General features: G+C 42.8%; 1 protein-coding gene and 1 long non-coding RNA gene across 3 annotated transcripts; one reads left to right on the plus strand and one right to left on the minus strand.

Annotated features, from left to right (window-relative positions):
* Positions 1 to 199: 199 nt before the first annotated feature.
* LOC115129367 (protein phosphatase Slingshot homolog 3-like) lies at positions 200 to 23555 on the plus strand. Of its 2 annotated transcripts, XM_029659624.2 has the most exons (17): positions 200 to 404; positions 964 to 1137; positions 2897 to 2934; positions 3163 to 3349; positions 4036 to 4151; positions 4295 to 4363; positions 6288 to 6353; positions 9081 to 9263; positions 11614 to 11707; positions 12084 to 12212; positions 12723 to 12769; positions 12899 to 13045; positions 13266 to 13466; positions 14828 to 14993; positions 19997 to 20329; positions 20441 to 20539; positions 20631 to 23555. In XM_029659624.2, the coding sequence occupies exons 2-17, from the start codon at positions 1090 to 1092 to the stop codon at positions 20823 to 20825; spliced, it is 2118 nt and encodes a 705-aa protein (XP_029515484.2). In that variant the 5' UTR covers positions 200 to 404; positions 964 to 1089; the 3' UTR covers positions 20826 to 23555. The 2 variants fall into 2 exon arrangements, with proteins under 2 accessions (XP_029515484.2, XP_029515485.2); XM_029659625.2 differs by lacking the exons at positions 200 to 404; positions 964 to 1137; positions 2897 to 2934; ... (2 more) ...; positions 4295 to 4363; positions 6288 to 6353 and adding an exon at positions 6373 to 7251.
* LOC115129369 (uncharacterized) lies at positions 16088 to 25363 on the minus strand. Its single transcript, XR_010463935.1, has 4 exons — positions 25134 to 25363; positions 20608 to 24991; positions 20409 to 20524; positions 16088 to 18111 (listed from the first exon to the last, which is right to left on the minus strand). It is a non-coding gene; the product is annotated as an uncharacterized LOC115129369 (long non-coding RNA).
* Positions 25364 to 25543: the final 180 nt, after the last annotated feature.

Consider the following 25543-nt stretch of genomic DNA (forward strand, 5'->3'; position numbering starts at 1 on the left):
AGTTTGCTAAAGGCATACATCAGTTATACAACAATTAATATGGTTCTGGAAAGTAGCCTACACTAGAAAAAAAACAGAATAACCGGATTGATGCAGATCATTCACAAAAGTAAAACAACATCATTTTGAGATCGATTGGGATATTCTTTATAATATAGATATTGTCCTTTCCCCTTTAAGAGAACCATTCCTCCATGCCCCTCCTTGTAAGGACATGTTTACTTTTCCGTGCGGATATGTTTCTTCCTGGTTCCATTAAATAGTAAACTCTCATTTAATTTGGATATCAGAGTGGAGCAACTTTTGCCAAAGCGAATGATTAAAAATAGCTGTCTATCGAAGCTGACTGCGTGTGAGGGAGAAGCGTCCAAATACAAAATAAGTTGGCATTTTGTCGGAAGCAGGTAATAGAGGAACTCTTGCTCGATCGTTCTCATCACTTTCACGCTTGTTTTTAGCTAGCTAGCATATGGATCAGTTGCCTATCGACTGTAAATTACATCCTGACTAGCTTGTTAGCTAGCACAGCTTGTTGATTTGTAGTCGATCAACAGCACTGTCAACTCAAACAATTGATGCCTTCCATATGACATTAACTCCATGTTCTAGCTTCTCAAATGTTGTTATGTTTCAGACACGACTAGTTAGCTAGCTATTGTTTAATTGTAACTCATATATATATATATATATATATATATATACACACACACAATGTTTTGGGGGGATCTTTGCGTGTGATGTGCACTCGAGCGCAGTACAGCCCAGGATTATTTTATAACCATACGTGGACATTGTGACGGAATGCTTGGCATGTCACTACAATGGCTATCTTCCATGTGATGCCTAACTTTAACGTTACGTTTTAAATGTCCATTTACGTCTCCTCCACTATCTAGGTTGTCTGAAGAGCATACTGTATCTTTAGAAACAGGTATTTGATAATCCGCTCCAACTACGTTCCAGATTTGTGATTACATCCTCGCCACCCACCACGCCCACCCTCCCACATATTTGAGGACCCCCCCCCCCCCTGCCCGCGTCTCGCAAGGCGCTTGTGAAGAACCTGCGAACCGAGTCGTGTTTTTTTCTATGGCTCTGCTGACCCTGCACCGGCCCCCGTCCATCTCCACGGCTCCGGTGAGTCCCCTTTCCCGCGCACATCTCAACGTAGAAATACTAGACTTTTTTATTTTCCATGACATTGCCTTCACATCATAACAGTGTGCGATTTGATGCACTGGCTAAGCCTGCTATTGCCTATTCATCCAGAATATATTTTCTTTGATTTAATGAACAACTATCATTGCCTGACGCTGTTCAATGTCCTGCTTGATGTATTTATTATATTCTCGATGTCATCACGGCATTGTACCCTGTGGATGTCAAGGATCTTTGATGCTCCCTGGTAGAGAAGATGGCATAGCCTCTGGAAGTAGGGATACTGAGGGTGCTTCAGCACCCCCTGATAAATCACAATAAAAAAAATATGTTTTGTTATTTAAAATTGTTTCATATATTGTTCCACAAAATTAGTGCTCTAGGCCTTTATTACTCCTGTATGAGCGGAGAAAACTACTCGTCAGCAGACGGAGAGATATTTCGTACCCCCGTGCCCCACACCTCAACAAAATATTTCCTCTGCACCCCCAGACAAATGTCAGCACCCCCACCTCAAAATATCGGCCATGTAGCGATAAAGCAGATAACTAGAGGGCACAACATGCCATATATCAGTTCTTCCCAACCCTCTCCTCGTGGACCACCCAACATTTCATATATGTGTCGTAGCCCTGAACTGGCAAACCTGATTAAATTAGTCAAGGGCTTGGTGATAGTTGATTACGGTCAAGGTACATTATGTCACAGTGTATCCTTATTTGTGGGTGACTACAGTAGTCAAATCTACTAACCCTTGATACCACCACACAGACAGTGTTCCAAATGATAACACTCATCCTCCTTATGTCCTTATCATTTCTCCCCTCACTCTTTCTGTATTTCTCTTTCACTTCTCTTTAAACATTTTAGAGCAACTTTAACAGGCTCATTTAAACGCTGTTAATTCCATGGCCTCTTTGGTATGTTACGAGTGTGCCAATACATCAGGCACCAGTTTCATTTTTCTGTTCCCAGCTCCCCCAGGCTGGCGGACATAACTTTGCCCCTCCCCCCCTGCATTCCACTGTCATTGAGTCTTAAATCTCTACTACTGTTAATTCATTTTTTTTTTCTCCTTCTCTCCTCCTTTCAAACCCACAACGCTCCTCTCCTGTCCTCTCCTGTCCTCCTTGTCTCCAGCACCCCTCTACTCTTTTTGTTGTGTCTGTCTAGACATGTCAGTTGCATAACAGGTAATGTTACTGTCTCAAGTTTCACTCACTCACACTGCTAAACCCCACTCCCTCATGCATTCTGTTCTTACTCTTTTTTTTCCTCCCTCTCTGTTTTGTCTTTTCTATTCCTCTGTTTCTTATCCCCGTCTCCCTCCTTTCTCTGTGTCCCTCGGTCTTTAACTTCCGTAGTTGTTTCCTCTGCCTCTTATCTTTGTAGCTGCACATTTTACAAGTGATCCTGCCCATTCTTTCAGGACACGCCACATTAGTTTTCTCCTGTAATCAATGGAATGACTCTATAATTAAAGAGGTTTGTCACTCTGTAATCAGCAGACTTCATCGTGTAACAAAAGATGACATATTTATCAGATTGTAGATTTTCACAGTGAAGACTTTATAGCCTGGTCCCGGATCTGTTTGTGTTCTTGCCAACTCCATTGTGGTCATTGTCAAGTGAAGTTTGGCATGGCAATGATTGACAGGGAGTTTGCATGATAGCCCAAACGGACTGGCACTGGCTAAAGGTTTAGTGAATTAATCATCTTTCAAATAATTTCTTGAAGGATGAAAGCATTCCAAGAAGAGGGAGACTTCAGAAAAGGTATGCTTTTTGTTGTTGTTGGTCTTTTGGTTGTGAATTAAATGTTTCTATAGTTTGGATAAAATAACTACAGTTGTGATATGTATGTTGTGAACATTTGAACTTGCAGAGAAGATGTTTTTAATATATAAATATATATATTTTTACAACCATTCCTGCACAATAACATAATATACAGTTGCACAGTAATTCATAATACAGGAATAATAATTAAATCCCCCATAACAGGGAGAGCTTTGCTCTGGTCAAGGGGGCCGTCCTTCTCTTGGAAGGAGAGAGGGAGGAGCCTCATGAAGAGACATCACCCAATCACTTTCCTTCACCCCTGAAGCTGGGGGGCGGAGCTTCAGACACACAACACAGACATCTGCATGCCATGGTGTCATTACTGAGACCAGAGGACACTATCAAACTGGTGAGACCCATCAGATGTCACATGACCACCGATAGAATAAGCATACAATGGATAGGACCGGCATTGTGTGACGGTTTAAACTTGGGTCATCTGTAGTCTACATACCACAACAATGTGCTAGTGCTTAGATAATGCCTGGGCATCAGCTTATGGGGATAATGCAAATCTTCAGCTCTCCCATCAGCCAGGGTTACTCATCACTGTTAACGTGCTTCACCAAACCACCTCTGTTACAATTGCATGACAATAACAGGCGCGATGCACTGATTAATGTCACGTTAAAAGCATCTACTAACGGGTCACATTAATGTAATGCTTTTCACTAGGTCTCAAAGCTCCTTACATTATAGCAAGGATGGTATCTCACCCTATACGCCACCAACATGTAACATCATAGATCTGGTCCCAGATCTGTTGGTGCTCTTGCCAACTCCATTGCTTGTTGTCAAGCCCAAACATGTTTGGCATAACAAGGAGTTGGCGTGATGGCACACAAAGACTGGCACTCATCCACTAGTAACATCCACCTACACATTCATAAATGCCCTTTACCTCTCTCTCACCCCTTATTATGCTTAACTGTTCGCTTATCTCACTGTTCTTCCCTCTCCTTCCTACCTCCCTCTCACCTCCCCCCCTCTCTTCTCCTACCTCCCCCTCCCTCTTACCTCCCCCTGTCCTTGCAGGCGGTGAGGTTGGAGTCAGTGAGTCCAGTCAGAGTGAGGTATCTGATCGTGGTCTCCACCCTCGGTAACAAACAGGAGAGCATTCTCCTGGGCATGGACTTCCCCGACACAGACAGGTGTGTTCCATGCTGTAACCATTAACATGTTTCCATGGATACATCAGATGGGTCTAGACTAGAGAACGACGTGTGTTAAAAATAAATCTAGTATATGTTGCCAAAACCGAGGGATGAAAACAGTCTGTCTCTGTGTGTTTCAGTGATCAGTGTACTATCGGTATGGTTGTGCCCATATGGAGTGCCACACAAGTGTACCTGGATGGAGATGGGTAAGAAGTAGGAGAAAACCCACTGCCATTAGACACAGAGAGAAAAATGGATGGATTTCCTGAGTGCAGGAGTCAAATGAGGAAACTAGGAAATGGCTAGCTGAGCCTGTTCCACGGTTGGCCTGGCATCTTGGAGGCTGGCCAGACATAATAATACCAATGAGTAATCTGTCTCTGTTTATGTACCTGAATTACATCTGTTTCTCTCACTATGTCACCCCTTATGTCGACACTTTTAACATCTGCATTCATCACATACAGTGCATTCGGAAAGTATTCAGACCCCTTGACTTTTTCCACGTTTTGTTACATTACAGCCTTGTTCTAAAATGTATTAAATCAAATTCTCATCAATCTACACACAATACCCCATAATGACAAAGCAAAAATAGGTTTTAGAAATGTTTGCCAAAAAAAAGAAGGAAATATCACATTTGCATAAGATTTCAGACCCTTTCCTCAGCACTTTGTTGAGGCACCTTTGGCAGTCTTCTTGGGTATGACACTACAAGCTTGGCACACCTGTATTTGGGGAGTTTCTCTCCTTCTCTGCAGATCCTTTCAAGCTCTGTCAGGTTGGATGGGAAGCGTCGCTGCACAGTTATTTTCAGGTCTCCAAGATGTTCGATCGGGTTCATGTCCGGGCTCTGGCTGGGCCGCTCAAGGACATTCAGAGACTTGTCCCGAAGCCACTCCTGCGTTGTCTTGGCTGTGTGCTTAGGGTTGTTGCCCTGTTGGAAGGTGACCCTTCCCAGTCCCCGTCTGAGGTCCTGAGCGCTCAAGGATGATCAATGGAAACAGGATGCACCTGAGCTCAATTTTGAGTCTTATAGCAAAGGGTCTGAATACTTATGTAAATAAGGTTTTACATTTGTAATAAATTTGCAAAAATGTTTAAACCTGTTTTCGCTTTGTCATTATGGGGTATTGTGTGTAGATTGATGAGGATTTTTATTTATTTAATCAATTTTAGAATAAGGCTGTAACGTAACAAAATGTTGTAAAAGTCATTGGCTTTGAATAATTTCCAAATGCACTGTAAGTACTTTATAAAGGTTTACTAACAATGTGTTGACTGTAAAGTTTATATAGTGCTTTTGGCTGTTCTGGGATGTGGTCAGGATTGTGTTACTCATTAACCTAAGTGTGCAGGAGTGTCGGCTCAAGCAAGAAGTTTCCTTTTACCACAGATCTAGGATCAGATTACTCCACCTCTGATCTTAACTAGGAGTATGAAAGAGCTTTTGAGGACATATTCAGATCTGGAGCTAAATAACCCCCCCCCCCCCCCCCCCAAACAGCGTTAGAGTTTTGATTTTGTAGCCCTGCCTGTTCTGTGTAGTTGTAATGTAGAAATAATATGTAGGGTTGGGCTCTATCCAGAATTTCATACCGTTTCTGTACTATACTTGGGTATACGGTATTACCATAAGTGTGTACAAGGGGTGCTAATTAGTACATTTATTATAATAATTACACATATTTGACTCAACACAATTTAGGCAACAGGGATCTTTATCCAAGAGGGAATTTAATGTCTCTGCTGTAACCAAGAAGCTTGATCTTGACATCTAGACACTTAGCTAGCAAGTTAGCAAACCAAATGCATAGCTGGAGCCCTGAACTGGATATAATTTATTTGACACATCTTAGACTTCTTATTGTTGTACTCAACTTTGTATTTTTTTTAATCGGTATTGAAAATTATACCGGCTGTATTTTGAAATAGCCCGTTAAATGGTATGTTCGGCCAAGCCTAGTAATAGGGCTCACATGCTGTGTGTCTGTTTGGTACAGACTGTCTTTGATCTGACACTCACACCCACAGTTTTCTGCCATCAGCAGGCTCACACAGTTAACGGTGTTCTCATTCTCACACCATCCATCTGTCTTGCACACGTTCTCTCTCAATCTCCCTCCTCAGTGGGTTCAGTGTCACGTCAGCAGAAGAGACAAGAATCTTCAAGCCTGTTTCCATCCAGACCATGTGGTAGGTTTTATTCAAGCCTGTTTCCATCCAGACCATGTGGTAGGTTTTATTCAAGCCTGTTTCCATCCAGACCATGTGGTAGGTTTTTATTCAAGCCTGTTTCCATCCAGACCATGTGGTAGGTTTTATTCAAGCCTGTTTCCATCCAGACCACGTGGTGGGTTTTATTCAAGCCTGGTTCCATACAGACTGAATGGTGGGTTTTATTCAAGCCTGTTTCCATCCAGACCATGTGGTAGGTTTTATTCAAGCCTGTTTCCCTCCAGACCATGTGGTGGGTTTTATTCAAGCCTGGTTCCATACAGACTGAATGGTGGGTTTTATTCAAGCCTGGTTCCATACAGACCATGTGGTAGGTTTTATTCAAACCTGGTTCCATCCAGACCATGTGGTGGGTTTTATTCAAGCCTGGTTCCATACAGACTGAATGGTGGGTTTTATTCAAGCCTGTTTCCATCCAGACCATGTGGTAGGTTTTATTCAAGCCTGGTTCCATACAGACTGAATGGTGGGTTTTATTCAAGCCTGTTTCCATCCAGACCATGTGGTAGGTTTTATTCAAGCCTGTTTCCATCCAGACCATGTGGTGGGTTTTATTCAAGCCTGGTTCCATCCAGACCATGTGGTAGGTTTTATTCAAGCCTTGTTCCATCCAGACCATGTGGTAGGTTTTATTCAAGCCTGGTTCCATACAGACTGAGTGGTGGGTTTTATTCAAGCCTTGTTCCATACAGACTGAATGGTGGGTTTTATTCAAGCCTGTTTCCATCCAGACCATGTGGTGGGTTTTATTCATGCCTGGTTCCATACAGACTGAATGGTGGGTTTTATTCAAGCCTGGTTCCATACAGACTGAGTGGTGGGTTTTATTCAAGCCTGTTTCCATCCAGACCATGTGGTAGGTTTTATTCAAGCCTGTTTCCATTCAGACTTTTATTCTGTTTCCATAAAGTAAACACACACACAATATTATTTTTCAGTACTGTAATAGAATGACCTAGAACCTCTACGCTTTCACCTGTCATGGCTTTGCCTCTTCCCCTGTGTAGATCCTGCAGGGGTGGGCAACTCCAGTCGTCGAGGGCCTTATTGGTATCACACTTTTCAGTGGTGTAAAGTACTTAAGTAAACATACTTGAAAGTTCAACTTAAGTCGTTTTTTGGGGGTAACTGTTGTTAATTAATGTAATTTAATTATGCCAATGTGCTTTCATCAATTGAAAGCCCTTAATCTATTTTATGAGAATTTCTAAGATTTCTTGTTTGCATAAAATAGACGCAGACCAGTCTTTCAATAATAGGTAATAGAATTTATTCTCGGAGCGCGCTCCCACTTAACCACGAACAACGGTTTATATACAGATCATGACGTCATTTCATTGCTTTAACAGAATCCCCTCTCGACCGGGACAAAGTGAGGTGAAAAGTTCATTCTAACTTACTAACACACTCCCAGATAACTTTTGACCCCTCAACATTATCGATCACCACTGAACTGACAGTTCTAATTAATAGAAAACTTAGGAATGCACTCATTGTCTTATCTAAAAACTCCAGAGCTAAGTTTCTGTAGGGTCAACCATAGGCTAACGACCTTATTTGTTTACACAGTCCCCAACCCATTTGTTTCTTCCTAGTTGGAATGGTGTTCATTAACTTTAATTACTCCTTGTCCGTGTCACACAATCCCTTCTTATGAACTCATATTGTTAATCAGATATAAAACAGAGTATAAGTTTACTTAGTTACAATTCTTATTTAAAATGATTTGTTCATTCATTTAATCATAATTTTCCCATCAACTGTACTTTTATATTTTTGACTACTTTTACTGAACTACATTCCTAAAGAAAATTATGAATTTTTTACTCTAAACATTTTTCATGATACTCAAAAGTACTTGTTACATTTTGAATGGTTATTAGGACAGAAAAGTTGTCTAATTCACACACTTAATCAAGAAAACACCCCTGGTTATCACTACATCCTCTGATCTGGCAGACTCACTAAACACATGCTTCGTTTGTAAATGATGTTGGAGTGTGCCCCTAGCTATCGGTTAAAAAAAGAAAGAAAATTGTGCCGTCTGATGCCAATTTTTCTCCCCAGTTTTGTGATATCCAATTGGTAGTTAGTCTTGTCCCATCATCGGAGGAAACACCGTAAAAACTGGCGACCATGTCAGCGTGCATGCGTCCGGCCCGCCACAGGAGTTTCTAGAGTGGCCAAACCCTCCCCTAACCCGGACAACGCTGGGCCAATTTTGTACCACCTCATGGATCTCCGGGTTTGCGCCCTGAGCGAATCCGGATCTGTAGTCACGCCTCTAGCGCGGTGATGCAGTGCCTTAGACCGCTGTGCCATTCAGGAGGCCTACTTTTGATACTTAAGTACATTTTAGCAATTACATTTACATTTGATACTAAAGTATACTTGAAACCAAATACTTTTAGACTTTTACTCAAGTAGTATTTTACTGGGTGACTTTTACTTGAGTCATTTTCTATTAAGATATCTTAACTTTTACTCAAGTATGACAATTGTGCACTTTTTCTCCATCCCTAGCCAACACAGCTGATTAATGAAATTGCATTCTAAACTGAAGATCGTGATTAGGTGATTATTGGAGTCAGGTGTGTTAGCTGGGGCAAAATTGTGACGACAATCAGGCCCTCAAGGACTGGAATTGCCCACCCCTGCGCCTAATGTGTCTGTCGCTGTCCCCAGGTCTGTGCTGCAGGCGCTGCATGGCTGCTGTGAGCGGGCGGTGAAGGGTGCAGTGATTCCAGGCTGTGGGCTGGACTGGGCCCAACACTACTATGGGCATGTGGAGTCTAACCGCCTCTGTCTAAACGAGTGGGGCGCTATGACAGGCCTGGAGTCAATCAGGAGGGACAGCGCCGGACAGAGGTGTGTGCACGTGTCTCTTTTTTGTTGTTGACACCCTAGGGGGCGCGGCAATGTTGCCTGACCCTGAGCTCACCTGCATGAATTGTTTGTTTTAATAGTTATATCGTTACATTTTTGTTTCGTTTTATCGACATCTAAGTGCGTCGCAAGTTTAACAGTGTATTGTTCTTGGCATCTGTGACGACCTTAATCCTAAACCGTCACCCGCTCTCGAGAAAGCTCAAACAGCATTACCTTGCCCGATGATAGTTCTACAAAATCAAAAAGGGAACTAAAACGAAGCAAGGCTCAAGAGGTGGTATCAGGAACAGAGTACGGAGGCGGGGAAGCCAACACCTGCTCCCTGTTCCTGATACCACCTCTTGAGCCCTGTGAAATGTGCGGTCATTAAATAACAAACTGGATGAGTTAGCGGCAAGGGCTACGTTTGAAGAGGACTTTACAGAAACGTGGCTCAAGCAGGACCAGGCTGTATCACGACCGGTCGTGTTTGGGAGTCCCATAGGGCGGCGCACAATTGGCACAGCGTCGTCCGGGTTTGACCGGTGCAGGCCGCCATTGTAAATAAGAATTTGTTTTTAACTGACTTGCCTAGTTAAATGTGAACATTGATGGATACACTGTCTTTAGAGCAGATCGAGACAAAACGTCACAAATAAATGTCTTTGTAGATAATACATGGGTCACGCTGTGTAATGTGATTGGGGAAGTGTGCACCAGGGACCCATCGGGAACATTCTATCTACCACACGAGTTTGGACAAATTACCATGATTCTGGTCTGTGCCTGGACCTAGGATAAAGTGGACCAGCGGTTCTGTACAGGCAAGACAAGCATGGGAAGGGCTTAATGCAATGATGGGAAGAAAATTGAGAACAATAATATGGCAGACTGTTCATCCTTTGAAAACGACCTAAACTGGTTTTGTTAGAGACATTTACATTTAAGTCATTTAGCAGACGCTCTTATCCAGACGAATGTAAACAAATATGTGCTAGTATCCCCAAATCCTCTCCTGTCCAGATAAGAGAACGAGGTGGCCTCATGCTTAAATATTAAGCCGCACGGGGCCCAGACGGACCATGGGGCAAAGTACTGTAGGTATGCGCCAACCGGCTCAAGGGAGTGCTCACACGACTGTTTCAACTCCTAATGAGCACCTGTACAGGGCCAAAATCCTGGAAGGTGTTGACCATTGTACCGGTGCCTAAGAAGTCAGGGGCCAAATGACTTTTGACCTGTGGCCCTCACACCACTTTTGGTCAAATGCATGGAAAGGGTTGTTAGTAAGCACCTTAACCTTTCCATAGCAGATCAACTGGACCTGTTACAGTTTGCCTATAAGGCACAGAGGGGGACTGAGGATGCTACCCTGACCTTGGTGAACATGGTGGCTAGTAACCTTCAACATGCAAAATCACATTTTATTTTTTGATTTTAGTTCAGCTGTTAATACAATGCAAATACACACTGCTGAAACGATTACTGGACCTGAATGTCAACGGAGGCCTCGCAGGTTGGATCAAGGACTTTTTAACTGACCGCCTACATCGGGTCCTCATGAATAGGGCCCCCGCTGTTGAACTGACCCTGAACACAGGGGTGTGTCCTTTCACTGTTCTCTATCTACACTAATGAGCTGAAGATCCAAGGAAGCAATGTGAGCCTTTTCAAGTATGAGGATGACATGGCTCTGGTAGAACTCTTTTAAAAAAAAAAATTTTAAGCAAGGTAACGCCTGTTCTTAATCAGGAAATTAAAGGGGTTTGAGGTCAGCCAGGATGTTCTGGAGAGGGTGTACAGCAGCTTGGTGCATCCTCACGTTCAATATGACCGCCTGCTAATCTGAGCGTGAGGAGCAAAAGCAAATTGACCAGAATAGTGGACACAGCCAGCAAAGTAATTGGTTGATCACAAGCACATTTGAGCATTCTGTTCCACAAGGCAACCAAAAAGAAGGCACCGGCTGTCGTTGGCGACCCCTCCCACCCTCAGTTTGAGAGGCTTCGCTCTGTCCGGCACTTCGTCATGGCCACGAAGAATGTGTCCAAACATGAATTTGTTCCTTGTGCTGTTGGAATACTAAATGCAAAGTAAATTGTATATGTACTGATCTATCCAGTGCAGTTGGGACAGCGGGCGGTTGTGAGTGAATGTATTAATGTCCTCAGTGTACAACATGATGGACTTACTGGTTTAAATGTGTATGATGTGAGAATGTATGTGATTATTTTAATGGAAAGTGATGCCAAAGTAAAATGTCCATCCTGGATAGACAAAGTTTTATTCTGTTTGTGTGTTGGTGAACTGTGTAAGGGGAAGTGGGTAGTGATACTCTGTCTCTGCACAGCTCGACGGAGAGGGTGTCTGTGGAGAGGCAGATCAAAGAGGAACTCCGAGACATCATGAGAACAGAGGACCTGGAGAACATCACCTCCAAACAGGTACCACAGAGAAGGACAAGACGATGGGATGTTATATATTGGAACAAGCCCCAAAGTATGCAAGAAGACCAAACTTGTCAAGGTCACGGACAAACAATGGCTGACATAGCTGTCTGAAATACAAGTAGAAGTAAATAAATTGTCTGGTAATATAGAGGCAGTCTGTCTACAGTCTGTGACCTAAATTAATGACTTGAAGAGTCTTGTGTCCGGATCTGACACCTCACTTGTAACACAAGCCATTTGAACCAGCCAAGTCACAACCAGAGCTCAACAGCCCCTTATAACCTTGTGGATGGATTGAATTCTCAGAGGGAGCAAACATGGTGTTGTGCTGTTGATCAGTTGGCCATTCTCTTCCTGTCTCCTTCCCCAGGTCCGCAGTGCCCTGGAGGCCAGGATAGGCATGGATATGAAGAATTACAAGGAATACATCGACAATGAAATGATGGTCACCATGGCGCAGATGGACAAGCCCTCCAAAATATTTGACTATTTGTTCCTGGTGAGTCCCATCTGACTCTGTCACATTTGATCTTTGGCTTATGCCACTCAGCAGTAGCCCCTAACCACAGCTCTGGAATCAGATGCCACTCAGCAGTAGCCCCTAACCTTAATCATGAGGAGGTTGTAAAGAGTATATGACACTGGACCAGTTAAGTTGTAAGGAAATCTCCTCAGGGCTGATCATGACAGGAAGTACATTTTTAAATGTTTACATTTGAGCCATTTAGCAGATGCTATTTTCCAGAGTGACTTCCAGTAGTGAGTGCGTAGAGTTCATACATTTTGGTACTGGTCCCCCTGTGAGAATCAAACCTACAACCCTGGCATTGTATGCGCAATGCTCTATCAACTGAGCCACAGGGGAAGTGTGCTGCAACCAAGAGTATGTCGCATGACTCGAACTTCCCTTTTCAGAGCCTAGTGTTTACAGTTGTTGAATATAAAGCTCTGGCCTTCTAGTGTCCTCTCGTCTTCTGTGAATAAGGCTCTGTCTCTCTCTCTCTTTTAGGGGTCTGAGTGGAATGCTGCCAACTTTGAGGAGCTACAGAAAAACAAGTAAACCTTTCATTTACTGTGTTGGTTTGCGTGAGCTCTTGTTATTGACTTATATAAGGTGCGTGTGCAAACAAGCAAGACAAAGTGTTGTGTGGTTGCTGGGTAACTAAGTTTCTGCCGATGTTTCAGTGTGGGATACATCCTGAACATTACGCGGGAGATCGATAACTTCTTCCCAGAGTCCTTCAGCTACATGAACATCAGGGTGTACGACGTGGAGGCTACAGACCTGCTGTCCCACTGGAAAGACACATACACCTTCATCAACACAGCCAGGTAGTCCCACCCTCCTCCCCTCTCGCTCCTATACGTTCTCCCTGCATTGTAATGTAACGATATGGCTTTGACATAGATTTGCTTTTTCTATAAATCTTTTTTTACTGTTTGAATGTTTTGTAATGTTGTGCCCCCCTGGATAAACCAGCGACAGTCTCACAAATTATGACACTCCATCATAGTCGCACAATGATGACACAACACCTCTCCCCCTATACAGGCAGAGTGGCAAGGCGGTGCTGGTGCATTGTAAGATGGGCGTGTCTCGCTCTGGGTCCACAGTGGTGGCCTACGCCATGAAGCAGCAGCGCTGGCCCCTGGAGGTGGCTCTGTCCTACGTCAGGGACCGCAGGCCCATCGTCCAGCCCAACGTCGGCTTCATGAAGCAACTCCACACCTACAGTGGCATCCTTAACGCCAGGTCAGCATATTCATTTATCGTGTGTTTGGTTTGTGTGTGTGACATTTTTAGTTTTTATTTCACCTTTATTTAATCCGGTAGGCTAGTTGAGAACAAGTTCTCATTTACAACTGTGACCAGGCCAAGATAAGGCACAGCAGATTGACACATACAACAACACGTGGAATAATCAAACATACAGTAGAAAAAATAAGAGTCTATATACAGTGTGTAAATGAGGTAAGATAAGGGACAAGGGAGGTAAGGCAATAAATAGGCCATGGTGGCAAAGTAATTGCAATATAGCAATTAAACACTGGAATGGTAGATGTGCAAGTAGAGATACTGGGGTGCAAAGGAGAAAGATAAATAAGTACAGTATGGGGATGAGGTAGTTGGATGGGCTATTTACAGATGGGCTATGTACAGGTGCAGTGATCTGTGAGCTGCTCTTGACAGCTGGTGCTTAAAACTAGCGAGGGAGATATGGGTCTCCAGCTTCAGTGATTTTTGCAGTTTGTTCCAGTCATTGGCAGTAGAGAACTGGAAGGAAAGGTGGCCAAAGGAGGACTTGGCTTTCGGGGTGACCAGTGAGATACACCTGCTGGAGCACATGCTACGGGTGGGTGTTGCTATGGTGACCAGTGAGCTGAGATAAGGTGGGGCTTTACCTAGCAAAGACATATAGATGACCTGGAGCCAGTGTGTTTGGTGACGAATATGAAGCGAGGGCCAGCCAACGAGAGTGTACAGGTCACGGTGGTGGGTAGTATATGGGGCTTTGGTGTCAAAACACCTAGGTATTTGTAGTTGTCCACATATTCTAAGTCAGAACCGTTCAGAGTAGTGATGCTGGCTGGGCGGGCAGGTGCGGGGAGTTAGCGGTTGAAGCGCATGCATTTAGTTTTACTTGCATTTAAGAGCAGTTGGAAGCCATGGAAGGAGTGTTGTATGGCATTGAAGCTCGTCTGGAGGTTAGTTAAGTGTCCAAAGAAGGGCCTGAAGTATACAGAATGGTGTCGTCTGCATAGAGGTGGATCAGAGAATCACTAGCAGCAAGAGCGACATCATTGATGTATACAGAGAAGAGTGTCAGCCTGAGAATCGAACCCTGTGGCACCCCCATAGAGACTGCCAGAGGTCCGGACAACCGGCCCTCCGATTTGGCACACTGAACTATATCAGAGAAGTAGTTGGTGAACCAGGCGAGGCAGTCATTTAAGAAATCAAGGCTGTTGAGTCTGCCAATAAGAGTGTGGTGATTGACAGAGTCGAAAGCCTTGGCCAGGTCGACGAATACGGCTGCACAGTAATGTCTCTTATCGGTGGCGGTTATGATATCGTCGACATCACCTGTATGTTCACTGTACCCTCCATTCCAGTCAGCAGCGCCACAGCGCTCTCTGGAGGCGGATGTCGCGAGAGAAGAGAAAGAGGTCTGCTGCTTCACACAGCAACGAAGAAGAGGAGGAGGAGGAGGAGGAGAGTGACGAGGAGGATGAAGAAGAGACTGAGAGTCCAGATGAAGTTGATGAGGCAGATAAAGAGGTAAAAGTTACAATGTTTATGGTTAGCATTAGTGCTGTGGTGATCATTCCATTTTGTCAGTCAGTAACTGTCATGTGAATGATTGCCGGTCTCATGGTAATTGACCTCTATAGACACGTTAAGCATCTCCAAAGTTTACAGACCGCTGATGTTCGCCTTAAGAACATCTACATTTTTTAAAGTCTAATAAATCAATTTAATATACACCATCACAGTAAATCCATTATTTTAGGCAGGTCTTAAGAAACATTATAATATGAAGAAAATGTATTTCAGAATAACAGAATTTCATATTCTGAGTTGGTCTACTGTATGTTATCTGGCTATGCGCCTTGCCAATGGCAGCCAAGGCTGTTCATTTAGCAGACAAGATATGCTTAATTCCCGTGACATTATTTTATATTAAGAAGACTATAAGTGGACATAGCTGAATAAAATACATATTTTTCTCATCTGATTGCCGAGGGAGTGCAGACATGAAGTGGCTGTTCTGTGTTCAGAGTAAAAAGCTATCATGTGAAACAGCTCCGTTTCTAGCCCAGACTGCACACGCTGTTCATGAGTCTCTCATTCACAAGTGATAATAGTCTCACCCATCAGACAATTCTATTTAATATTGTCTTTACATATTAGGGCTGTAACATGCAGTGTGTTCGGAAAGTATTCAGATCCCTGGACTTTATCCACATTTTGTTACGTTACAGCCTTATTCTAAAATGGGTTAGTTTTTTTATCTCATCAATCTAGGGTTAGGGTTAGGGTAAATAATGACAAAGCAGAAACACAGGTTTTTAGCAAATGTATAAAATAACTGAAATTACATAAACATAAGTATTCAGACCCTTTACTCAGTACTTTGAAGCAGCTTTGGCAGCGATTTACAACCTAGTCTTCTTGGGTATGACACTACAAGCTTGGCACAGCTGTATTTGGGGAGTTTCTCCCATTCTTCTCTGCAGATCCTCTCAAGTTCTGTCAGGTTGGAGTTATTATAGGACTATTTATCTCTATACCATTTGTATTTCATATACCTTTGACTATTGTTCTTATAGGCACTATAGTATTGCCAGCCTATTCTTGGGAGTTGATAGGCTTGAAGTGATAAACAGCGCAATGCTTGAAGCACAGCGACGAGATGCTGGCAAATGCAGGGAAGTGCTGTTTGAATGAATGCTTACGAGCATGCTGCTGCCTACCACCGCTCAGTCAGACTGCTATATCAAATCATAGACTAATTATAATATAGTAACACAGAAATACGAGCCTTAGGTCATTAATATGGTCAAATCCGGAAACTATCATTTTGAAAACAAAACGTTTATTCTTTCAGGGAAATACAGAACCGTTCTGTATTTTATCTAACCGGTGGCATCCCTAAGTCTAAATATTGCTGTTACATTGCACAACCTTGAATGTTATGTCATAATTATGTACAATTCTGGCAACTTAATTACAGTCTTTGTTAGGAAGAAATGGTCTTCACACAGTTCAACGAGGCAGGCTGCCCAAACCACTGTATATACCCTGACTCTGCTTGCACAGAACACAAGAGAAGTGACACAATTTCCCTTGTCAAAAGAAATTCATGTTAGCAGGCAATATTAACTAAATATATATACTTGGGTATTAATTTTAAGAAAGTCATTGATGTTTATGGTTAGGTACACATTGGTGCAAAGACAGTCCTTTTTCCTCGAATGTGCTTGTTAAATCCTCACCCGTTTGGCTCAGTCGGCTGTGATTCAATGATACATTAACAGGCACCACATCGATTATATGCAACGCAGGACAAGCTAGATGAACTAGTAATATCATCAACCATGTGTAGTTAACTAGTGATTATGTTAAGATTGATTGTTTTTTATAAGATATGTTTTTAATGCTAGCTAGCATCTTACCTTGGCTCCTTGCTGCACTTATATAACAGGTATTCAGCCTGCCACGTCTCCTCGTGGAGTGCAATGTAATCGGCCATAATCGGTGTCCAAAAATGCCGATTACCAATTGTTATGAAAATTTTAAATTGGCCCTAATTAATCGGCCATTCCGATTTAATCGGTCTACCTCTAATTGCAACCTCTGCAGATTGAATTTGAATAATCATGACATGTTTGGTTTTCGATTGCATTTGTCAGTGGTTAGAGGGAAAATAGAATGCAGATTACCAGGCCATTAGCGACTTAACGACCATTAGTAGCCTACGAAACCTGCTAACGCCCATCAGCACCTTTCATTTATAGACAACTGTTTTGGAGCCTAGTTACCTTGACTTAATGGTCACATGGGATTTGACTGTGGTCATTTTTTATTTAACCTTTTTAAAATTTTTACTAGGCTAGTCAGTTAAGAACAAATTCTTATTTACAATGACGGCCAACCAAAAGGCTTCATGCGGGGATTAAAAATATAGGACAAAACACACATAACGACAACACTTCATAAAGACCTAAGATGCAAACAGCATGGCAGCAACACAACGACAATATGGTAGCAACATGGCAGCAGCACAAAACATGGTACAGACATTATTGGGCACAGACAACAGCACAAAGGGCAAGAAGTTAGACATCAATGCATCACGCAAAGCAGCCACAACTGTCAGTAAGTGTTCATGATTGAGTCTTTGAATGAAGAGATTGAGTGTATATATATATTATTAAAATGTTGTTGTTTTTTTCACATTTTCAAACCGTACATTTCATATTTTCCAACGGGGCTATACGTTTTGGTTTAGTTTCTCTTTTTTTTTCTACTCGCCTGTGTAGCCTCGTTCCACTGCCAAAAATAAAATTAAACCATCTAGTGTTCAGCAAATTAACACAATGTCAAATAACATCCAATCACATTAACTGTTACTCTCTCGCGGGAAACCTTCACTCTTGCGCAGACATTTAGAAACGAAACATGACAATTTGCAAAATAAGCCACTGGAGTTTTTTGAGCGAGAATAAAGACTACTTTTGAGTAGTAAGCTGTATAAAAGTAACAGATGCCATTTAATAAGAAGAGGCTGGAAGCGACTTACATTGTGAGCTACTGAGTGGCTAGGACAGGCAAGCCCCATACTATTGTGGAGGACTTCATTCTTCCTGTTGCTGTGGATATGGCTGGGACAATGCTGGGGGAAAAGGCCCAAAAAACTATACAGACAATGCCTTCATCAAACACTGTTTCACAACACATGAGCTGTTTTTAAACAATTACTGCTTCACATACAAGCCATTGAATTATATGCGTTACAGCTGGATGAGTCAACAGATGTGGCGGGCCTGGTACAGCTCCTGGTATATGTCCGTTACATTTATGGGGGGTCAATTAAGGAAGACATCCTTTTCTGGAAACCAGGACAATATGAGAGGTTATTTTTAAAGTACTGGACAGCTTTGTGGCATCAAATGGACTTTGGTGGTCAAGATGTGTTGGTATCTGTACTGATGGCGCAAAAGCCATGACAAGGAGACATAGTGGAGTGGTAACAAGCGTGCAAACAGTTGCTCCCAATGCCACTTGGGTACACTGCAACATCCACCGAGAGGCTCTTGCTGCCATGAGAATGCCTGACCGCTTGATAGATGTTTTGGACACTACAGTGAAAATTGTTCACTTTGTTAAAGCAAGGCCTCTGGACACATGTATTTTCTGCATTATGCAATGATATGGGCAGCGACCACGTAACGCTTTTACAACATACAGAAGTGCGCTGGTTATTGTCGTGGAGGATCGTTACAAAATATAACACTTACAAGAACTTGTGAATTCAATATAGGCTTTTAATACAAACATATCAGAAGCCTGGATGGTCCGCGGAACACACACTTTTCCAGAGCACTGGCTCTGATTTATACAACATATGAGTCCTGACTGCTTGCATGATGAGTTTCTCACACGACTGGCCTATCTGGGCAGGTTTTTTTCTCACCTGAGTTATCTGAATCTAGGATTACAGGGACTCTCCGCAACTATATTCAATGTGCGTGACAAAATTGAGGCTATGATTAAGAAGTTGGAACTCTTTTCTGTCTGAATTAACAAAAACGACAAGACAGGCCTTTCCATCATTGTATGTTTTTTTTTTGTGTGTTTGCAAATGAACTCAAGCTTACGGACAATGTCAAATGTGATATAGCGATGCACCTGAGTGAGCTGGATGCACAATTACGCAGGTGCTTTCCCGAAATGGACAACAAACTGGATTCGTTATCCCTTTCATGCCCTGCCTCCATACCTGAACAAAAGAGCCTCATCAAAATTGCAGCAAGCAGTTCTGTGAAAATTGAATCAGAAGCCACTGCCAGGTTTCTGGATTGGGCTGTGCTCAGTTTCATCGTGCCAAGTACTGATGCAACCACGTACTTATGTGAGATTGACTTCTCGGCCCTCACTAGCATTAAAACAACTAAATACAGGCACAGACTGTGTGTGGAAAATGATTTAAGAATGAGACTCTCTCCAATACAAACCAACATTGCAGAGTTGTGCATCCTTTCAATCACACCCTTCTCATTAACCTGTGATGAACAAATAAGGTTTTATATGTAAGATGGCTAAATAAAGAGCACAATTATTAGTGCCCTGGTCCTATAAGAGCTCTTTGTCACAACCCGGCTTGTAGGAAGTGACAAACTCACACTCATTCTTATGTTTAATAAATGTATTGTTTGTGTGTGTGGGGCAGGCTTACAATGATGGCAAAAAAAAACATTTGAGAGTGCGCTGACCCTGGTGCTAGAGGGGGAACGCAGCTGGAGGTTGAATGTTTGAAAGGGTACGGGACTATAAACATTTTAGGAACCACTGGTCTACCATATCAAAAGCTTTGGCCAAGTCAATAAAAATAGCAGCACAACATTGCTTAGAATCAAGGGCAATGGTGACCTCATTAAGGGCGTTACTCCTGACCGTCACCGTAACAGCCCTAGTTAGGATGATATTGTCAAGATCCGGATTATTTGTGTTTTGAGGTGCAATCAAAAGACTTCTCTCTCAATCTCTGTCTTGACTAGGTATTTGAAGAGCCTGCCCCCAAGGTTGAGACTGACGCAGAAGCTTCACTCACGGAACTGGCCTCCCCACTCACGGAACTGGCCTCCCCACTCACGGAACTGGCCTCCCCACTCACGGAACCGGCCTCCCCACTCACGGAACCGGCCTCCCCACTCACGGAACCGGCCTCCCCACTCACGGAACCGGCCTCCCCACTCACGGAACCGGCCTCCCCACTCACGGAACCGGCCTCCCCACTCACGGAACCGGCCGCCCCACCCACGGAACCGGCCGCCCCACCCACGGAACTGTCTGCAGCTAATCCCCTTATCACTGTACACGACAGTGACAAGGTAGGCAACCTCTCTTACAAGTGACATGACAAAACCTTCTCAAAAATGTATATTACATTGAACCAATGTCAAAACCAACCTGTTTATCCATCTTTAATATCCTCCCTCTAGGCGTCCTCTCAGAGCCCCAGTCGCAGTGGCAGGATGAACCTCTTCTCTCTCATGCAGTCCATCAACGAACTGGACGATGAGGACCTAAGGAATGAACAGGTAAGAGGAGGAAAAGATGAAGAGGTGAAAGAGAAAAGAAAGCAACCATTTTTCTTACCCTTTCTTACCTTTTTATTATTCGGCGATGTAGATTGCCAACAGTCACCGGCGGTCTCCAGGGCAGCGGAGGCGGAGTCATGGACGGAAGGGCCTCATGCATCAGAGGGCCCATGTGGACGGTTCACCTGAGCCAAGCAGCCTATCAGGTCCCAGAAAATGTGAAGGGGCGGGGCCAAGTAAACCTGAGTCCAGGGAAGGAGATACCAAGACGATGGAAGGGCGGTAGAGGGAGAGAATGGATGGAGAAAGAGAAGCCTAGAGTAGACACTAATAGGAAGAGATGAAATGTTCTGCCTTCTTTCAAGCTATAAACATGAAAGTATCACCCAAAGGTATTTATATACATCATACTACTTAAGCCTTGTTCACACTGCAGGCCTTAAAAGCTAAAATCAGTGTTTTTCAATTCTGTTTTGGAATACTGACTGTCCAAACCGCAAGTTACAAGTAACCAAATCAGATTTGTTTGTTCAGACAGCAGTCATTTGCTTACATGGCTACACTAGCTGTCATAGCATTGATGGGTGTGTGTGTGAGCAGTGGTGTAGACTGATTCACTCATTTGTTTATAAACAATTAACAAGCTTGTTAGCTACCACGTTCTTGTCAAACTGTCAGTGGCTAGCAAGCAACAAGCTATGCCAAATAAGTCTAAAAACCATTTGCGGGCAAATCAATCCGATTTGACCGTTCAGACACAAGTTGCATGGCCAGGAATCCGATTAGTACCTGATTTCAACCCACCTACGAAGGTGTTTTGAAATGTGGCTTGAAATATGTTTCTGTTCCTACTGCAGGAAAAAGAACAGATTTGAATCGTATATGCATTTCTTTTAGTTATTTCAAACTGCCAATGTGAACAAGGCTTTAGACTCCCAACTAGCATAGCGTTATACACGGAGTATACAAAACATTCATCGGGGCATGGACACTACAAGCTGTCAAGCGTTCCACAGGGATGCTGGCAAATGTTGACTCCACCCTCGCCACAGCTGTGTCAAGTTGAGTGTGAAAACCCCAGCAGCGTTGCAGTTCTTGACACACTCAAACTGGTGCACATTACACCGTTCAAATGCACTTAAATATTTTGTTTTGCTGATTTCACCCACTGAATGGCACACAAACACAATCCTCGTCTCAAAGCTTAAAAATCCTTCTTTAACCGGTCTCCTCCCCATCATCTACACTGATTTGAAGTGGTGACATAAGGGATCATAACTTTCTCCTGGATTCACCTAGTCTGTCATGGAAAGAGGTGTTCCTAATGTGTTCTACACTCGGTGTATAATTTGGTTATTTAAGTGTCATTCCTTTTGCACAATATTTCATTTTAGGTTCTTTAAATGTATCAAACAAAAACTGTTCCCCAACACATTTACTCCATTGGTAGTGATGGCTCACTTTTTTTATGTCACTGCAGTATTACGACACAAATAATTATGTGTATGACCAAAGCTTAGTATTTCTGGTTAGACTTACCTACTGTCACTGAAGTTGGAATGTATGTACATTATCATACCGCATGTGTAGTGTGCCCTCCTTCTCTCCTCATGACCTATGACCTCTATGCAATAATTAATTTGTCTTCTCTGAATTTGAGGCTGCCAGTTCAGGTTGTGTATTTTAAGTGCCCTTATTTTAGGGGTTTTCTTTTTTACAAACGCACATACAAGCTAGATCTTTTTAGAGTTTATGAAAATGGCATGCTGTCTCAATGATCCAAAACTTGAATGTTCTCACTGAGGTTTCAAAATAGTAATGTTGAGTGACTGTTTTAAGCTGTGTTATTATTCTGGACCAATTCATGACCAATTCAAGGGCACCAGACTGTTTGCCAATTGTGTTCCTCTGTGCCAATGAACATTCTGTCCTTGAGTTTTAGGGCCCAATTCAATCAGATCTGCTTCAGCAGACAGCCGTGTAGCTAATGTTTTGACGGTGTTGGAGGTGGACCTTCGTTAGAGCTGTCAAATTCACAAGTGGCTCCCAGCATGCAGTCGCATTAAGAAAAAACCCATGCAGACTTGTTTACAAGTTGGGACACTGGAATGTGAGATGTAATCCACACCTCGATTATGCTGATTTAGAAATCCTCATTTATTTTGTTAAATGATTTTTCAATTTGAGTGTAATTATTTCTATATAGCCTTCACATTCTCATTCTGAACTTCTAACGTGAGTGCAGCGGATTTTGTTACAATGATGGAGCAGCTGCTCACTGATTTGACAGTTCCACTCACCTGCGACACCACCAAAACATCCGCTAAGCGGTTGCCTGCTGTCGCCGGTTAACGCTTGAACTGATTGAATGTAAGCCTTAATCTAAAGGCAACAGATTTGAGGATCATTAGAAAACTCGTACCCTTTTTTATTTTTAATCTTGGGTGTTAAATCCCTTTAAGTTATTGGAGATGTTTTTATTTCTTTTTTAAAATATTTCACTGTCGTTCCACAAATAGCCTTGCTGTAAGAGTGCCTTGGACGTGGGACCTAAATAACCAAGTTATTTCCCAAATACACAGACCCTGATTTAAAGTATTTATGATATCTACGGTATATTGCTATTTCTCTGAGCTGGTGGCTTTTTTTTCATATTGTTTTAACGGTTTGTCTTCATGACCAGCGTGCATGTTAGCATGATTTTGTTCAGGTTACGGTTTTTGTGTCTATTGAGGTAGTTTTGGCATTATGTTGAAAGTTTCTGAACTTCAGTTAAACTGAATGGTTCTTCATGCTGATTTCTTTATCGATCCATAATTTTTTTAAAGTCTTCAGCTGGCTGTGTTTTTATATTCATCATTGAAACAAGTTTCCACCACATCATCATCCCATTGACACTGCCTGAGCCGACCTCTGCTGTACTGCAATCAAATCCATCAATGACCTGGATAAGTGTTATCTCCCCCACTGTTTACAGCTATACTGTATGAGTGAATAAATGTTTCAGAGTAACCAATGTCATGTTCAGTTGTCTGCCTTTTTTAAATTGAATTATACAATGTTTTCTGTGTACTTGTCAACACGATGGAAAAAAGGGATATTTTGTTGGCTTGACTTAGAGCCTTTAGTTATTTTTGGTATTTACATAATACTAGTATAATGGAAACTGTTGGCCCCTAAAGTCAGGTCCCGAAGACTCTTTGTCGTGGTTCACTGAGTAACTCCTCCCTCTTTCTGAAATGACAACCTGAAGGGGGAAAAAAGTGATTAATATATCTCCCTAAACACAACCTCAAACAGCCTGTTGTCACATACACACATGGATGACTTGACAGTCCTTTGGTCAAAATCCCTATATAATTTGATACTGCCTCTATGTACTGCATCAGGACTACTGCAACATGGACTGTCTCAAACATATGCCTGTATTTACAGCATCAGGACTACTGCAACATGGACTGTCTCAAACCATATGCCTGTATGTACTGCATCAGGACTACTGCAACATGGACTGTCTCAAACCATATGCCTCTATGTACTGCATCAGGACTACTGCAACATGGACTGTCTCAAACCATATGCCTGTATGTACTGCATCAGGACTACTGCAACATGGACTGTCTCAAACCATATGCCTGTATTTACAGCATCAGGACTACTGCAACATGGACTGCCTCAAACCATATGCCTGTATGTACTGCATCAGGACTACTGCAACATGGACTGTCTCAAACCATATGCCTCTATGTACTGCATCAGGACTACTGCAACATGGACTGTCTCAAACCATATGCCTGTATGTACTGCAACATGGACTGTCTCAAACCATATGCCTGTATGTACTGCATCAGGACTACTGCAACATGGTCTGTCTCAAACCATATGCCTGTATGTACTGCATCAGGACTACTGCAACATGGACTGTCTCAAACATATGCCTGTATTTACAGCTTCAGAGCAGTACTGCCAGGGGTTGTGTCTGTACACCATCCTAATGATGCCAGCCTAAAGACGCCTCTGTGCCAGCACCTCGCCCACAGCCTGGCTGGCTGCAAGCTCGCACATCAAGGCACACTCTTTGGTGGAACACAACAGCACAGGGACTGGATCACTGTTGGCAAACACCTCTGCTGTCACGTGGTGCTGGGAGCACCAACCTGAAGGAAATGGGGGGGGTAGAGGTGGAGAAGCAAGGGATGACAGCTGTAGAGAAGAGGGGGGAAACGGCAAGAGGAGTTTAAAAAGTACATCTGTCCAAGTATGAACGGGCACAGAGGTAGCCACACCTATGGTAGAACTTTTGAGAGGGCCAAGTTGTTCTCCAGCCCCTGTCCTTCAACGCTAAAGCCATCTGCTCCAGGTTCCGCGGGTTTCTGTTCAGGAACGTTGGCTTCATGGCTTCATTATCTACAGTGGGCTCGGGTTGGGGCGCCGCCTGGCTCATACAACGGACTGCAGAGAGAAGAGGGGATTTAAATAAGAGCACGGAGGAGTATAGAGCAGCTTTAGGAACATGCTAATCAAAAATTAATTTTCATATACATTAGGATTTACACAACACATTTGGCATCAACGGAGATCAGTATTTTCTTACCCGATTTGAGATAATGGTTGATTATAGAACCACTCAACCATCACCTTTGAATTAGTAATATCCGCACATTTCGACTTAATTCACCCAACATCGTATGTGGTCATATATGATTAATAAAGTTCAGACTATACTTGATCATCCACTAGCGACTCATAAAATAGAAAAATATTCAATAAACATTCGCCTTGACATGTGTGCCGCAATCTTTTACACTTTACGTTGACATCCGGTTCAGTGTCCCCTCTCGCCACAGTGAGGCACTGTTGCGTTTCACACGCATTTACACCACAACTCACAGATGGAAGTGAGAATTCAATAAAGTCAAATGAAACCAATATCAGTTCATGTCCATAATTTAGAAAATGGCCTCTTCGACTCATTTCTACAATAGGAATACCAAGTCATGAAGT

Source organism: Oncorhynchus nerka, linkage group LG5 (genome assembly GCF_034236695.1).
Source record: "Oncorhynchus nerka isolate Pitt River linkage group LG5, Oner_Uvic_2.0, whole genome shotgun sequence".
In the NCBI taxonomy this organism is placed as follows: Eukaryota; Metazoa; Chordata; class Actinopteri; order Salmoniformes; family Salmonidae; genus Oncorhynchus; species Oncorhynchus nerka.